At 47.1% G+C, this 17870-nt stretch overlaps 1 protein-coding gene across 5 annotated transcripts in view; it reads right to left on the reverse strand.

Moving 5' to 3' along the window:
* CPQ (carboxypeptidase Q) overlaps window positions 1-17870 on the reverse strand; it is a 407631-nt gene that overhangs the window by 139148 nt on the left and 250613 nt on the right. For 4 of the 5 annotated variants that reach the window (XM_072803825.1, XM_072803823.1, XM_072803821.1 and 1 more), the window contains exon 5: window positions 8176-8287. In XM_072803825.1, coding sequence (XP_072659926.1) covers window positions 8176-8287 — 112 coding nt within the window. Of the gene's footprint in view, window positions 1-3984; window positions 4326-8175; window positions 8288-17870 lie in introns of those variants that run through there. The other variant, XM_072803822.1, reaches the window with a different exon arrangement.

Genomic DNA, 17870 nt, shown 5'->3' on the forward strand with positions numbered 1-17870 from the left:
CGCTCCCGTTGTAAAGAAGAGGAAACCGAGGCCTAAGAGATAAAGATGATCTCTCCAACATGATACAGCTACTCAGCAGCAAGGAAGGACCTGAATCCAACGCACTCGTAACATGGACCCTAGGCTTACTCTGCTCTACAGCCCGCCTCGTCTCTACCTGCAGCCTTCGAGTCATCTGAAGAGCAAGGAAGGAGACTGAAAGGGTTGAAAAGTCCCCGAGACGTGGGTCACGTGGTACAGCGTGGACATGCTGGCGTCCAGCAGGCGCACAGCCAGGCTGCATGGATCAGCTCACCCCCAGCGATGACCCACACGAGGAGGCCGCCGGCAGGACTACGGAGAAAGTAAATCTAATAATACTCGACTTCTTTCAATACTGCACTTAGCCTGTCACGGCCACCGCACGCCTGGCTGAAACCTTCCCTTCCTGGAGCTTGATTCTGAGGAAGTTCACAGGGTTGGAGGGGCCCACGGATGAATTAAATTAACCCGCGTCCCCTGGGTGGGACCATTTTAAAAATCCACTTAACCATAAAGGTCCAATCAGATGTTTATAGAGTATTTTTCCTGTTTGTCTGTGGATCTCTCTTTTTGGGCACGTTTACTGGAACAGGACTCGCTCTGAGCTGGGTAAGCCACAGTTTTTGCAAAGTGCATCATTAGCATGATGCAGAGGAGCGCGTAGGCGAGGAATAATACGACCCTTCTGGAAACCCCATCACTTCCTCCTTGGCACATCTAGCGCAGCGAGGTGGAAGCCAGCCCGTCAGCCCCAAAGCGCACAAAATCTCGTAGTAACCGCAAAGCTGCGGTTTCCCAGGCTCTGCGTGGCCGGGGCCTCCCCAGTTCAGCTCCGGGGTCTCCATTCTGTCCGTCGCACTCCTGTGCGAGCTCAAGGATGACACTCCCCGCTCCCCGGTTTGTTCTTCAGGATGAAGTCCTGGCACGTCAATGCCCCCGTAAAGTTGTTAAGCATCAGCCCCAGGCATTAGCTTTGCGTCTAGTGTCCTCAACAAATGACCGTCACCTTCGGCTGGACCTGGACGAGCAAGTCTCCGCTCGCCTGTTGCTCTGGACTCAGAGAAACGCCCTCCACTCCTCACACTATGCACTTCCACGAGCTCGAATTTTGTCCTTTCTTCTCCCCCCTCCCCCGCCCAAGGCCTAGCTCCCGTGCCCGCGCGTCCAGGTGATGCTACCGCGGCCGGACTCCGGCCTCCTTGGTGGGAGGACTCGTGCTGCGGGGAGATGGGCGTGGGGCACTCGCGGGTGACCCGGGGCTCGCCGTGTGGGCCGGCCTCGCTGCACTGGGGCAGTTCGGGTGCCAGGGAGCAGCCTGCACTTTCCAGACGGCCTGTGGGCCCCTCTCGGGGCGGGGGGGGGGGAGAGCCGCCGGGCCCTAAGGACACCATTATTAAGTCTTTTCCACGGTCCTTCTCCTCCACGGCTTCCGAGTCCTTTAATGCCACCGCCCTTCTCCGCTCCCTGAGGACGCACAGGCCAAACCAAAGCAGCCGCGGGGCGGGCCCCCGAGCCTGGTCCTCGGGGCCTTTGTGGGCCATCCCGGGCCATCCCAGGCCCTGTGTCAGGCGGGAGGGAGCCGCTCACGGCGGGCCTGCCCCGGGCCGGCCTCGTCTGCTCTCACGCGGAGACGCCTACGTTCTGCCCAACTGACGGAGAGTCACAGCGGTGACCAGCCCGCGGCAGGCCTGCCAGGTGACCGCCGAGCCCCGTATCCCAACCAAGCCAAAGGGCAGAAGGGATTCTACGCGGCTCGCCTTACTTCATCTCATAGACGCAGCCCGACGACCAATGGACACACAGCGTGTCTTTTGCTCAGGCCAGTGGAAAGGCCTCTGTCGGCCGAGGAGATGGAAAGATGCTAAGTATCTCAGCGGAGCTGATGCCCGGGATCGGACCTTGGAAAGTCCTCAGCAATTCCCAACCGGGAGAAAATAGGCATCTGCTACAAGTCATCTGGGAAGGCGACTGGGATACTACATAACTTGCCACTAGAGGAAATAACATATCTGAGTACAAAAAAAAAAAAAAAAAAAAGAGACGATCATCCCCCAAAAACCATGAGAAGAGGCCACAAATGCTCATGACAGTAAAGCTACTTTTAGAATCAAAAAAAAAAAAAAAAAAAAAGAGTAAGCATATTCCTAGAGTCTGATTCTTCTACTGTTCTTCGTGTTTGTCTCATCCAATACAATCAAAACAAGAGAAGACCAAAATTGATTCAGGAAAATAAAAGCAAACCACGATCTACATGTTAGAATTCAGATTAACGACAATGAAATTTAACGTGGGGAGAAATACGGTTTCTTCAGACCTCATTCCTTACTTCCGCAGCAGACGTGCCCTTCCCCCAGGGCACCGAGGACCCGTGGTTCCAGGAGGATACCTGCCCAGGACTGTGGGTCTCCCTCCCGCCGTTCACAAAGTAACCGTGGGGGAAGAGCATCCCGAGGGCGGGGAGGGACGGTCTGTGCTGTGTTTTCAGATGGAAATCCCTGCTGGCAAAGAAAAACGCCGCCGGATTCTGGCTCCCCTGGGGCCGTGGGCAAACCTGGTCAAGAGCCCTTGGCGTAGGCCCAACATCGCTGCGGATACGCAGGTCGTTGGCACAAGGCTCCGGGAGAAGTGGGCTGCTGGGCGGCGCGGGCACAGGTGCGCCGGGCGAAGAGAGGCCAGCCCGGTGCCCAGCTCGCCGACCGGGGCAGCCCGCCGGGTCCCCGTCACCCACCTGAGGCTGTCTGTCCTCAGCTCCGCGGGCCGGCCGCCTGGGTTCGCGTGATCGTGGGCAGGCACCGAGGTTCCCTCAGCTTCAGTCCCATCTGTGGTAACACAGACCCCGGGGGTGGCCTTCCCGGCTTGGGGCTGTCCAGGGGGAAGGCGAGGCCACGCCGTCGGGAGGGCCCCCCACGGCGCCCACCCACCACCACGGGTGGGAGGTTCATACCCTCGGGGGCTGGGGCGCCTGGGAGGCCCCTTCCACCGGGACGGGGTGGGTCGGGCCCGGCCCGCGGCCAGCTCTGCCGCTTAGGGCTCCTCGGTGGAAAGCTGCCCGTCTCCCCCGCTCGGTCGCTCTGGGTGGGCTGCCTGGACTTGGCCAAGGGAGGCTTGACTGGGGAGAAGGAAACCCTCTCTCTGGACGGGCCTCCCTCGGACCTGTGACGACAGGTGGCTGTGTGCCCTGGGTCCTCCTCCTCCTTCCTGCCTCTGCCCCGTTGGCCCTGTTGCCACCATGCTCGTGATAACGGCAACGCCAGAAATCTGTCTTTTGGCACTTGAGGTGGGTTTCTATTTCTCTTGATGACTGAAATGACACCTTCTTATTATATAAAAAAAAAGTTATATAAAACTATTACATAAAAAGTGCACGCTTCCTGCAATTTTGCAAACCCTCTCTTCCCCTGCAATCCCCAGATTGTTACTGGCGACAACTTTCTCCTCATTTTTAATGATGTGCAAGACCGGAGGCTCTATGGTCTGCTGGGGATTACTCACGTGCCCCCTGCACTTCAGGAATTCGTATTCATCTTTACAAAAGGAAGCTTGAATATCACCTTTGTGAAGATGCCCTGACCCAGCCACACCTCCTGGTCCCCCCGCCCTCGCCAGGTGCGCAGAGTCATTTGTACACACTTCAGTTAAAGCACTTAAAACAGTTCCGTGGCAGTTGTCGAATTCAATGTCTCTCCCCCTTCAAGGACCATGTCTTGTTCCTCTTTGGTACAAGACATCGGGCACACGGACACGCAACCCAGCGCACGGCAAGAATCGGCTGAGTGGACGAGTAAAGCGCTATTGAAATAAGACATTTCTCTAACACATAGACTCCGAGTCCTAAAATAATCACAATCAGGACGCTCGCGCTTGCATTTCTCTAACGAGATGTTTCGCTTAAAGTCCACATTTCAACAGCTAAGTGGTGCTCTGGATTCTGATTCTCTTCTCCCCTTTGTCTGGGCCTGAAAACTCAAAATTCTAACTTCACTGAAAATGATAAAGCTGGAAGAATTTTGAGATGGATGGTGGTTTATTTTTCAAGTGCCAGACGAACATTCTGAAGCATAGCATCTTTGGCCGTGGGCTTTGTTCGTGGACACCAGAACATTCCAGGAAATGACATTTCAAATAAACAGATTCGAGCCCAGCAAAGCACAAACACAAAGAAGTATTCAACAGCATTTCACAGCAAATAGCCTTCTGTTGACAGCTACTCAGGAATGACGGATTATATTTGCAAAACTCCAGTATCTCTTCTGTTAGATTAATTGAATATAGTTTTAGCTGATGGCCTGGGCTAAAGAGGGAATCTATAAGAAGAGAACAAAGGAGAAGGGCTCAGAAGGATGACTCTCAGGACTATATTCCTAAATATCAGAAATCCTCGCTGGACCAACACTTCAAGTTCATAAGCCCCACGGAGGGACTTTGCCGGGCTGCATGACATATCATCCAAGGAACATCAGCCAAAAGGAGTCACTTTTCTCAGAAAAAAAAAAAAATGATTGCCACGGAGCTTTCATATATCACCACTTAAGCAGTCTGGGCTTATTAATATAATTAAGTAATATAATTATGAGCCCACTTCCCAAAGTCGTATCTCTTGTTCAAGTAGATCAGTGATTTTTTTTTTATAAATTTGTTTTTTATTGGTGTTCACTTTGCCAACATATAGAATAACACCCAGTGCTCATCCCATCAAACAGAACTCATATGTCACACGTTAGACCCGGTTCCTCACATCCTCACATTAAAACACGGAGGCAATCTACAAATCGAAATCCACCACTTAATTTTAACTGTAGAATCAAAGAGTAAGATTTAATAGGAACAATCACAGTAAGATTTAATGGGTACAGTCTCCAATGAGGTAGAGAGTGGAGACCGGGCAGGTGACCTACGCTGGAACTGGAGGCAGGAAGTGGAGAAATTCAGATTCCTGGGAATTTAGCACGCAAGTAGAAAACAGGTGAAGGGATCACTGGATGTCCTTCACACACGAGACGGCAACTTGAATAGTAAAGAGAAAGCATATTCCATACACAGCGGGCGGACCTAGAGTCACATCACGTAACTACCATATAAGTGAGGAAGCAGTGTGATGACTAATGGGAATGGGGTAAAAAAACGTACCCGGTACTGCCAGAGTCAGGCTTAGGAAACAACACAAGTTGACGTTTGTTGAGTTCTTGGGTTGGGTCAGCCGCTGCTCTAAGTACGTTATATGAACAGACTAATTTTCAAAGCAATTCTGTGAGATTGGAGCTATTATTGTCCCAATCTCACAGATTAGAAAACTGAGGCACAGAGAGGCAAAGGCCACATGCTTAGTAAGATGCGGGGCTGAGATAGGAACTCAGGCGTCTGGCTCCAGAGCCCGCTGCCTCTTAACACCCACTCAAAAAAAAATGGAACTCCAAAAAAAAAAAAAAAAAATAGAACTCCTTGGGGTGCTTTGGTGGCTCAGCCCGTTGAGCATCCAGTTCTGGGTCTCAGCTCAGGTCATGGTCTCAGGGTCATGAGGTGGAGCCCAAGCGTCGGGCTCCGCGCTCAACAGGGGTTCTGCTTGAAAGTCTGTCCCTCTCCCCGTTCTGTCTCCCTCCATCCTTCTCCCCGCTTGCTCGCTCTCTGAAACAAATAATAAATCTTCAAAAAAAAAAAAAAAAAAAAAGGAACTATTACTCTCTGTTTCAGAGTTTTATTCATATGTTTACATAGGATTTCCAGAAAACTCTAGGAAAGGCAAGTCCTGAATTGAAGGAGACTGGTTTCTAGCTATCAAAAGCAGCAGAAGTCAGTGCTGGAAAAGATACTCAATTCCCCTTTGCGTGCTGTTATTTCATCTATGCAATTGAATCCAACTCAATTAACGGTGACTTAGGGTCCCATGCTGAGCACCACAAAAGCCCAGAGAAGGCATCACCTTTATTCCCATCCAGGGCAGATAAAATACTCTGGAAGCTTACAGTTAAAAGAGATGAAGAGGGAAAAAAAAAAAGAGAGAGAGAGAGAGAGAGAGAGAGATGAAGAGAAAGAAGACCAGAGAGTTAAAATGACCTGCCCAAGGCCAAAAAGAGTAGTTGAGTCACAGAGGGACACAAGCTCCAGTTCAGAGGGGCCCGGTTCTCTTGTCGCTCCACCACTCTTTCTAATCAAGTTGGCCAAACACCTCAAAATTAATCTCCTAAATGCATATCTGGGCCCTGTAAGGAAGAAAATGTTTAATATCTGCCTGTCTCGTGTCTGGAACCCAGAATGAAGATAAAGACAGAACAGATCACAAGGGGGGCATTTTTAAGGGAAGGGGGAGAGGATTCAAATGTAGGGTTTCCCAGATCTTCTCTGAAGGGATGTATGTTTGGGGCTTTTATTTGCTGGACAATTCACCTCTTTCAAACCTTCCCCAGTTCTAAAAACAGACCTTGAAATTACGTGTTTGTTGGCACCTATGTGAGCAGGTGCGTCTGTATGTTCCGACTCTATCCTAAGAGTCCTAAGAAGAGAGGATGCTCTTTAAGTCTCCGGGTATGCCCAGCTCTTACAAACTGCCTTCACACAGGATGTGTTCAGCTTGGGAGCGATGTTAAAAGTTTAGGTACCTTTCCAATTAGTTTGTTTTCTTTCCCCTCAAAATGGCCCTGTATCAGGTCTTTTAGTGATTTTTTTTTTTATTAGATCGTGTTAGCAGACCACTTTTATGCATTCCCCTACCACCACCCCCGACCTGCCAAAGGACATTTGGCAATGCCTGGAGACATTTTTGGTCGTTACAGCTCGAGGAGGATGGTGCTTATTGGCATCCGGTAGATAGAGGCCAGGGGTGCTGCTAAACATCCTGCGTGAGACAGGCCCCACAACACAGAATTACGTGGCCCCCAACGTCAGCAGCATCAAGGTTAAGAGACGCTGGCCTATTTAAAGGTAAAACAATGCACATTCATCTTTCTATCTCGCCACTTTTAAAACACAACTAAAACATAAATCAAAATGTGGGAAATATCAGAAAGGGAGACAGAACATGAGCGACTCCTAACTCTGGGAAACGAACAAGGGGTTGCAGAAAGGGAGGTGGGCGGGGGGAGGGGGTGACTGGGTGACGGGCACTGAGGGGGGCACTTGACGGGATGAGCACTGGGTGTTATGCTATATGTTGGCAAATAGAACTCCAATAAAAAATAAATTAATAAAAATAAACACAGGTATTTGAAAAAAAAAAAATGCTACACCAAAGATTTGCTGCAAGCAAGACCGTTTCAGCAATCTATTGTTAATCCGCCAATTATTTAAGGGGCTTATTTACGGGATTGGAAGGGTTCATTAAACACTAGAAGAAATGGATGCGTTTAAACATTTATGTTTAAGTCAGCAATGGAGAGTCTTCTCCAAAGAGGATGTTCTCGTGTTTACTCTGTCTGAGGTGGAGGCATCCCAGTTACGACAGAAAACATTCTGCTGACGAGGCATTTTACAGCCACCCCTGCCCTGACTCAGATGCGGGGCTCTTACTTCAGATTGTTTCATTATTTCTAACCTCACTCAAAATCGGACCAGCGCAGCGCACAGAGAGGAAATGCATGTTTTTGTTCACAGAGAGGGTCACCAAACGCTGCTTTCACCATCAGCTTTTTCTCTTTAGGCCTGTCCATCTTCCTCATGTCTAGGTTTCCCTGGAAGTTCCAATTCTGCAGCCTGGATTCCTTGTTGTGGCTCAAGGAATCATCCCTTCGGTTCTGTGCCCCTCTCCTTGACTTTTGCCCCTGAAAGACGGCTGCGTGAGGTTAGCTCAACAGCCTGACAGTGTCAAGATGAACAAGGAGAAGGAGGCAGGGGGAGCTGCTGACTTGTCTTTGCACTTGGTCATGGCTTTCTTACATGGTCTTAGCCGATGTGGTTCCGTTTGCTACAGTTTTGTTTGCTTGCTCCTTCTCCCTAGGGCTGATTACGTCTGAAGCTTTGGCTGTCTGGCGCACACTTGAATAAAATGTCTTTAAGGGGACAAAATTCTTCTTTTCTTGGAATCAACTGACAAAAAAACACAGACCTCAGGAGGGTCTTGGAACATATCACAGTAATTTATCTGTTTAGTATTTTCTGTGTTGAGTTAAACATGTCACTGCTAGAGATCCCCACACATTGGTTAACGACTTTCTAAATATTTACCAAGATCTTTAATAAGCGAGAGTGCTTCCCATGATATAAAGGCTCCACCGCCATCATCCATGGCACCCTGCCCAACGTCCCAGCTGTCCAGATGTCCACTGACCAGAACAACCTAGAACAAATAATAAAAAGAGGAAAAAAATAAAACTAAGCAGAAATGCCATCAAAGAGGAAGCATTCACAGTCATTCCAAATACAGATATGAGGCTTTTGTATTTTCTTTTCGATCTTCACGTCTTAAAAGATCTGTGTCATTACCAGCAGAAAACCTGGTGGAAGGCATTACAGGAGGGGTGGCAGGCCCTCCAATAGCAATAAAAGTCCTCACCTTGTACTTCTCTTTATTGGTATAGCTTTGAATACTAAAGTAAAACCGTTTGTTACTGACCCAATGTTCGACAATTTTATTATATGGCTTAAAACATAAACGACATAAAATGGAGCTCAAAGCTTCAGCCATATTCTCAGCTGTCTCGCATTCTAGCAGACACATGTTGGATTGAGTTCAAATGGAAACATGCGAAGAATAATTAATTTTAAAAATGATTATGCTTTGTGTATTATAAATTATTCTGATGTTGAACAAATAAATATACTGGAGCCACTAACGAGAGTCTAATCAAAGAACTTCTTAAAAGTTCAATCTATATTAGTGTTAAGTAAGTCTACAGGTTATATTATACATTTTAAGTCACCATAGGTTTAATTTTTTTTCAAGAATCATTAGTAATTTTCCCCAGGAAAATGTAAAACATATTTCAACAAAACTTTATTTTGTGAAAGCATTTTAAAGGAGGCAAGTAGGGGATCCCTGGGTGGCGCAGCGGTTTGGCGCCTGCCTTTGGCCCAGGGCGCGATCCTGGAGACCCGGGATCGAATCCCACGTCAGGCTCCCGGTGCATGGAGCCTGCTTCTCCCTCTATGTCTCTGCCTCTCTGTCTCTCTCTGTGACTATCATAAATAAACAAAAACTTAAAAAAAAATTAAAGGAGGCAAGTAAAATGATGCCCAGTTAATGGGATATCCATACAGAAAAATTGTATCTTGACCTCTGTTGCATACAATCTACAATGTCAAATCAGCTGAATTATAAATCTAAATAAAGATGTCAGAGGAAAGTACAGAACAGCTTTGTCAACTTGGAGTAGGCAAAGATTTCTTAAACTGAACACAAAAAGCACAAAACATAGAAGAAAAAATAAATTGAACTTTCGAAAAATGAGGAATATCTATCTATTCATCAAAAGATTCCATTGCAGGAGCGAAAAGGCAACCCACAGAGGAGAAGATATTTATAATACATACACATAGCAAAGGAACTATACCCAGATTATATAAAGAATTATATATCAAATATATATATATCAATATATATCAAATAAATATATATATCAAATAAATAAATATATATTATATATAATAAATATATATATATATCAAATAAAGAGAAAGGCAACTGCTAAAAACATGCACAAAACACTTGAACAGACAACTCACAAAAATAGATACACGAATACTAATAATCATACAAAAGGGTACTTGGCTTTGCTATCATCAAGGAAATGTAAAGTAATCCACATTCAATACACATCCACCAAAATAACTAGAATAAAAAAGGCAGAAAATGTTGAATACTGGTGAAGAGATGGAGCAACTAGAAGCCACCGCCGGTGCGGTGCCAGTGCTGACAGCCACTCCAGAAAACTGGCTTATCTACTAAATCTGAACGTGCACACACCTACGCCCCAACACCTCCACTCGTATATATTTCCAACAGGAGTGTACGTATATGTATATTTTCACCAAAAGAGATGTACTAGAATGTTCAGAGTATTCAGAAGGCCCCCCAAAGCCTTCGCAGAAGGAAACTATTTAAATGCCTGTTAACAGCAGAATGAGTAAGTTGCCTTGTATCGCTCGATGGAACACTACACAGCAGTACGAACGCACAAACGCAGCACGTGATCGATGGCGATGAATCTCATGAGCATCATGAAAAATGAAAGAAGCCAGACACAAACTAGTATATCCTGTATAATTCCGCATATATAAAATATAAAAATTATCAAAATAGGAGAATGGTTCCCCAAGATGAGAAGGGTTGGTGACACGAGGCGGGGCCGAGGGAGGCTTGGTCACATACTGCTTGGTGAGCTGGGGACCAGGTGCTCAGTTTGTAAAGATGCTTACCTTGTTACACACTTGGGATCTGTGCGCGTTCTCTGAGGATATTACATAGGGACTGATGTCCATGCCCAGCCCGGAGCGAGCAAGCCAAAGTTGAACCAAGCTTCTTGATCAATGAAATAGAAATGCCCCCATGACTTCGGGGAAGCAGGATTTGGGTTCTGAAATACCAGGGTGACCCCTTGTGCTGCCTGCTTCCCTGGAGCTCCACTGACTCCGTCTACACACACACACACACACACACACACACACACACACACACACACACATGGCCTACATGACCTCACTGTAGTCACAAACAAGTACAACGCCTTGTAACTAACAGGGCTAACAAATGGCCACGTAATGAACCCAAATGGATTGTTTCTAAGGAAATAAAAAGAAAGAAGAAGAAGAAAGAAAAAAAAAAAACATGTGGCAATAGCAGGAAATTCTGATTCAGAAACTGGTGTAATCCTGTGTGGGATGAACAAGCCACTTAGTCAATGTTCTCACCATCCTCAAAGCCATTTTCCCAGTGAAGTTAGAGTCCCAGTGAATTAAGAGCATCAAAATGTGTTTTGATGATGTTTTGTTTCCCAGTTAGCAGTAAGAGCAACTAACTCGAGGCAGCTATTATTTTATCCTTCAGAATAATTGAGGTTATTTTATCATCACGCATCTTTATGTTTTCTAAAACGCCTCCATTAGCCCACCCAGAATTATTACTTAAATAAATAATTAAAAGATGGGGGAAAGTGGTTTTGAACGATAGGAAACTAAACGATATCCCAGAACGTATGGCCTTTAGCACAGTGCTAGAGAAGAATGCTCACAAACCACTTACATTATGAGAGCTGGTTTTAATATTTTTTTAATCAGAAAATGTACTGGGGGCCACCGTGGGATAGTAGTTACAATTGTGATACGAAAACGAGGTCCCGGCAATTCGGGAGCACGTTCACTGACTTGAGTTCTCCCAAGCAGAAGGGCTCTCCCAGCCTGGGAGGATGGGAGCCCACAAGGCCTCCTCTGAGCGGCAGCCTCGCAGGGGACGCGGCCGGAGTCCCCGAGCCCTGGGTCGGGTCGGGCAGGAGCGGCCACCGCTTGCACTGCACCTGGGTATGATTTAGGAGAACAAGATAAGAACAGACTACCCGGAGACATAGAAAGCCCCAGCCCGTGAAGAAGAATCACCCGGTCAGAGAGGAAAACCCACAGGCCCTTCAGCACCTGTGCTGCGAGGCGGGACCATGGGCCGTAGTGGCCTAGGGGACACCGCCTCTCTAGGCGGCTGTCCAGGGCCTGGGGCAGGAGGCACCACGGCCCCCACCCTCCACCGTCCTTTCTACGACCGCGTCTTCCAAACGCAGGGAGGGAGGCACAGGGAAAGGGCCATGGGCCTGCAGCCTGACACAGCGGCCTGGCCGGGGTGGGGGGGTGGACGGCAAGGTCACCGGCTGAGGCCAACAGGCAGCCTGGCCATGCGCCCGGCCCCCCACGAGACAGCAGCCCCAAGGGCCCCCAGTCCTGGAGCGCTGCGTGGGGACCCGGCACGTCACAGCTGCTGACTCACCAGTGGGCACCTGCTCCTCCCAAAGGACATGGGGACACAGGGACACGGGGACACAGGGACACGGGGACACGGGGGCACCAGCCGGCCTCGCGCGAGCACAGACTTCGAGGACTCGCTAACACGAGATGCTAGAGAAGGATGTCACAGCTCCAGACTCACCGCGTGCGTCTCTTTGACAGCTTGTGCTGAGTTTCTGTCGTAGGTCGGACACAGAAATGGGGAAAATAACTACGCATCCTATCTTCACGGAGTGACCGTTCTGGTAGGGGAGATGGACAAGACACGACTATCACACCAGGGCCATTGTAAGTGCGATTGAGGAAAACAAGGCAAAGAAAGAAAGCAGAGAGTGGCGGTGGCCGCGGGGCGACAGTCAGTGGGATTCCTCAGCCTGTGCCCCCCTCGCAGTGAGAGAAATCGGGATAATCTACAAAATCATGGGATCCCTGGGTGGCTCAGTGGTTTGGCGCCTGCCTTTGGCCCAGGGCGCGATCCCGGAGACTCGGGATCGAATCCCACATCAGGCTCCCGGTGCATGGAGCCTGCTTCTCCCTCTGCCTGTGTCTCTGCCTCTCTCTCTCTCTCTCTCTCTGTGTGACTATCATGGATAATGAATAAAATTAAAAAAAAAATCTACAAAATCATAACTTCTTTAAGGCCCATCGGAGACCATAGATTGTGATTCAGCCAGAGGAGCCGAATTCCAGAGGCTGAGAGCTCATCCAGGAGAGATGGGCCACACAAATTGCTCAGCCTTTTGCGGTGATGGGAGGGAGAGGGGACCGTGACAATGGGCAGAGGTGACAGGCCCAGGCAGTCATGAAGATAACTAACATGTTAACAGGTTCTGAAAAGGTGACTGTGGGTTAACTTGAGAGCTCAGCACCCGTGGGAAGCTCCCAGGGAAGGTGCTAGCCACCCAACTTTCCAGATCCTTCTCATGGGCTTCCATCAGGTGCTCACAAGGAATGCTGGGAGCACAGGAGTGCACACGATGACCAGATGCTGCCGGGAGGCAGGCGCCAAATAGAAGCTGTTCTGGGCCCTGCTCTCCTGGAAGCAGAAGTCACCTGCCCCCTGGGGTCCTGCAGGGCAGAGGTCGGTGGCTAAGGAGAAGGGGCAGAAAATCACACCCCCGCCCCCCCCCGCACTGACAGTAGGAAAGACGCATATGTCTCTGGGGAGGTCAGGAAAGCTGCTCAGGCCCATGGTCCCACCCTGTGTAAATGGACTTCTCCTCCCACAGGCCGGGGCGGTGGGGCAGGCTACTCACTCGCAGGCCCGAGCGGGGCTCCCACAGTGGGGGTGGGGGGCAGGCGGAGTTTTGAGAAAGCTCCCCTGCTGACCTCAGGCACACAGTCCCCCATGCCTGAGGGGCCAGGCGGGAGAACCAGGAAGCATCCTCCAGCAGCCCAGCCCCTACAGTCACTGAACACAGTAGCAGCACCCCAGGAGCAGGGGAGCACCAAAGGTGAGAGGAGAAGCAAGGAAATCCAGCCCAGGCTTAGCTATGAAAGACGGACTCAACCACCCTCCTCTGATTGGCTTGACAGAAGAGGCATCATCATTGTTGGACCCACATACCATTTGCCCCAGGCTCTCCTGTTCTCTTACATATGATATCCAGCATCCAATCAAAATTATGACATAGAAAATAAGCAAGAGGGACACGTGGGGGCTCAGTGGTTGGCACCTGCCTTTGGCTCAGGGCATGACCCTGAGGTCCTGGGATTGAGTCCCATATCGGGCTCCCTGCATGGAGCCTGCCTGCCTGTGTCTCTCATGAATAAATAAATAAAACCTTCTTAAAAAAAAAAAAGAAAGAAAAGCAAGAAACAAAATGATCCACTGTCAGGAAACACAGTATTCAATATGATACTATAGACCCAAATACAACCTGGATATTTAAAATATCAGACAGGGACTTTAAAATAATTATGATTAATTTGTGAAAAATCGAGTGGAAAAGATGGGGAATTTCATCAGAGGGATGGAAACTGTATTTAAAAAGTCAAATGGAAATGAAAAATATAATTATTTATAGGTGGATTACTCAAATGAAGTTAAGAATTAGAATTTATGTAAGAAAAAATATCTTCATGTCTTTAGGGGAGGGGGAAGAGTTCTTAAACAAGATATAAAAATGCAAAGCGTGAAGAAAAGATGCATAAAGTCAACTATAAAAAAATGAAGACTTTGGTTTATCAAGAGAAATCATAGAATGAGAGGAATTCCTACAAGTTGCAAGAAGATATTTATAACCCATATAACCAAAAAGTGGTTTATGTTCAAAATATATAAAGAATTCCTAATATTCAACCAGAAAAGATGAGCAACCCAATAGTCAAATGGAAAAAAGACATAAACAGGCATTTCACAGAAAGGAAACTATGAATGGACACTAAGCATTTGAAAAGATGAACACCCTCATTATTTGTCAAGGAAACGGAAATTAAATCCTCAATAAAGTGCCACTCTGTACCACCCTAGCTGGAAAAAAAAATTTTAAATCCGACAATATGAAGTCCTGGTAAGGATGCTGAGCAAAAGGAGTTCTCATCCACTGCAGGTAGGAGCAGAAAATTGTTAAAACTATTTAGAAAACTATTAATTATACTCTTCTAGTTGAGCATATGTGTGTCTCACAACCCAACAACTGCACTTTAGGTGTATATATTAGAGGAATTGCAGCACTTGAGTTCTCGGAGGTGTGGGTGAAAATGGTCATATTGACGCCATCACAAGGTCTCAAATTGGAACTAAGCCAAATGTCCATCAACAGTAGAATGGATAAATAAATTGTAGCACAGTCCTATAGTGAAATATAAAGTAGTAAAACTGACCTACAGCTACATCTATCAATGGAAGTGAATCTCAAAACGAAAATACGGAAACAAAGCAAAAACGAAAAGGGAAATCACAAAAGAAATGGAAGAGTATGATTCCATTGTGTAAATTTCAAAATTTGGCTGAACTAAAGAATATAATCTTCAGCAATGTGTACACAGACCATAAAATCATGAAGAAAAGCAAAGTAATGGTAAACCAAAAATGAGGATAGTTTTCATCTATCAGATAAAAGATGGGAGTTGGGGCAGAGCGGAGGAGATGGTCAGAGAGGGGCGTATGCAGATGAGTCAAGGGGGTTTCGAAGGCACCGGCAATGTTCTTCCTCTGAAACGGAGGGGTGAGAACACGTGTAATCCTTTCATTACCCTTCTCTCCGCTGCACCCACATGTTGAAGTCTTTTGCAAGTGTGCCGTATGGAACACCAGCAAGAGTCATCCCAGATGGACCTCTGAAGGCATGGGGCTCGGAAGGTTTTGTAAGGGAGTTCAAAGGAACATTACAGGTCAGATATATCTCATCCTAATTCCATTGTTGCAAAAAAAAAAAAAAAAAAAAAAAAGGAAAATATCTATATTTTACAATCATAATCTTGATTCTAAAACCTGAAAAAGATCGAATCCCCCTTAAGACCAACTAGAGATCAAAGATAAATGTAAAAATCGTAAATACTTGTATTGAAAGCTATGGTAACAATGGCTCAATGGTCTCCAAATGCCCACGGTAAATGGAAGTTAGGCATAAAGCAGATATGCTAAGGGACACTATGGGCTCATACTTATCTCCTTGGCATGCTTAGTTTTTAACATTCTGCATTTTAAATTGTGATTTTTCTGTTTTCCTAAACCTGACCGAGTTCTTGTTGATTGATCTTTAATAAAGAAGATGCCCACTTAGCTTTGAAGTATGCTTCATTTTACAAAGGTCTTGCTCAATCAAAAACCAGAAGGACAATTACTCAGTGTTTCTGTGTTTTGATTTTGTGAAGTTTTGCTTTGCCTGCAGCTGCTTCATTCTCTGGGTCTCCTTTTATTTAGCATATCTTAAGAGGTAGCGGGAGGAGCATCAGGGTTGCAAAGTTCATGGCCTAGAGCATTTCCAGACACAGGAAATCCCCAATCCAATTTTCAACAACAAAAATCATTAGATAGTTGAAAAATATGACCTACAAAAAAAAGAAAAAGGTAGGAAAAAACTTCTCATTATTTGGCCTTAAAGAAGCAGCCAAGATGTGATCTAATAATGGGCTTCAGCCATGACAGGCCCATCTGTGGAGGGTATGAGCAGCAAAAGACGCAGCAAGGGAACCAGTTCTGGGCTGTGGCAGTGACCGTGACGGTCATACAAATGATCAAGAATTTTCTGATAGAAGGCTTTTATAGATCTCTAAAAAAGGGCTAACAGGGGGGAAAGCTATGGAAAATTTCATTCCTGGGAGGGTTTCTAAAATAAGACACATTCTTCCATGGAAAGCTAAATGAGAAGAGATAAAATCTTTCAAGGTTCCATCTAGTCCAATATTCCATGTCAGTTCTCAGGAATTCTTCTTCTATCGTAACCACTTTAAAGGGGGAAACTGTCCTTTGAAAAGTCTCCATAACCTCAATGGACTTTTCCCTGAGCATCTCCTAGAAACTTTGGCTGCCAAGATCTTCCCACAATTCAGGATCTAAACACAGGTGGGCAGGCACTTCTCGAGAAATCCATGTTTTTGTAACCCCCGTCAGATACAAAGCCTTGGCTTCCAGAGGACAGTTGCGGAGTGTATTGTGCTATTGCCCAACACGGACCAAAGGGACCGTGTTTGAACAAATACTGTCCTCCCCAGTGAGCAGCCTAGGTGGTCTACGGAATAAAGCTAGGCTTCTGACACGCAGGGTGGGTTCAGAGGCAACACAGCAAACATCTGAGCTCCTTTTGAATTAATTTATATTCAAGCTTTGTTTGGTGAAACTGTTGGCTGTTGATCGCGTGCAGGATACAGACTTCTTTCACAAGAAAATGAACCACCTCTTCAAATGCTCACCCCTCACCACAGCTACGCCTGAAAGGAGCTGTTTCCACTCCTTGAGGGCCCTCCTTACACGTGCAGGCAGCAGATCGGCTTCAGAAAGGAAAGACTGTGCCTGTACCTGGCTGAAGAGTCTGAGCACATTGCTCATACCTGAGGACAAGACAAGAGGAGCCTAATTCAACCGCGGCTCAAGAAAACAAGCCTTAGGTAGATTTATGACCGTGATGGCAGCACACTTGGAAGAAATGGCTGAAATTGGCTCAAGATTGACTTGTGGATCAGACACAGCAGAGAGCGTCTATGGAAGGAAATCATTCTGATTAAATGAAGCTAAGTGGGGTTCATCCAGAAGTCATGACCGGCTGCAACTGGAGATGATAATCTTTTAAGTGAAAGGACCATGTTCCTGAATCCCTGCTCCTTTGGCCTAAGCAACCCCAGGATATGTGGTCTCACTTGAGAGGATGGGAGCTGTCGAAGGTTGAGTGACGATACCGGGTTGGACAGGAAATGTCAAAGGATGCAAGGGAGATAGAGTCTAGGCAACTTCTCTCTCGGTAGTGATCACGTTTCCCGCGGTCAAATTCAACTATGGTACCGGGCACAGCTCTAACGTCTCTATTCTGATGGCCATTCACTTACCGCTGAGTTCTAGGCTTTTGTTAGACGTGGTGCATAGGGTTAGAAAATAAAAAACAGAAGCATTTGCTACTTTGGTGCTTTACATGTTTTCACTATTCAGTTGAGACAAGCTAATAGAGGTATCACCCGTCTATCACTATAGAAAGTGGGGTCCAAGGTGCTGCCTACCAAAAAAGGAAAGGGAGGGAGGGAGGGAGGGAGGGAGGGACGGACCCTAACCCTAACCCTAACCCTAACCCTAACCCTAACCCTAACCCTAACCCTGACAGATGAGAAGGCAAAAAAGGCTTCTGCAAAGAAGCTTCGGCAAAGACAGAGGAAGAAAAGAGCACGTAAACCCAGGTCAAGATGTGAACCAAGGCTTACTCCTGGTTGCGGAGGCTCACGTGACCAAATTAGGAGAAATCACTGCATCACGTCCTGATGTCATCACGGGGGTTGCCAAGACT

This window comes from Canis lupus, chromosome 28, assembly GCF_048164855.1.
Source record: "Canis lupus baileyi chromosome 28, mCanLup2.hap1, whole genome shotgun sequence".
Classification (NCBI taxonomy): Eukaryota; Metazoa; Chordata; class Mammalia; order Carnivora; family Canidae; genus Canis; species Canis lupus.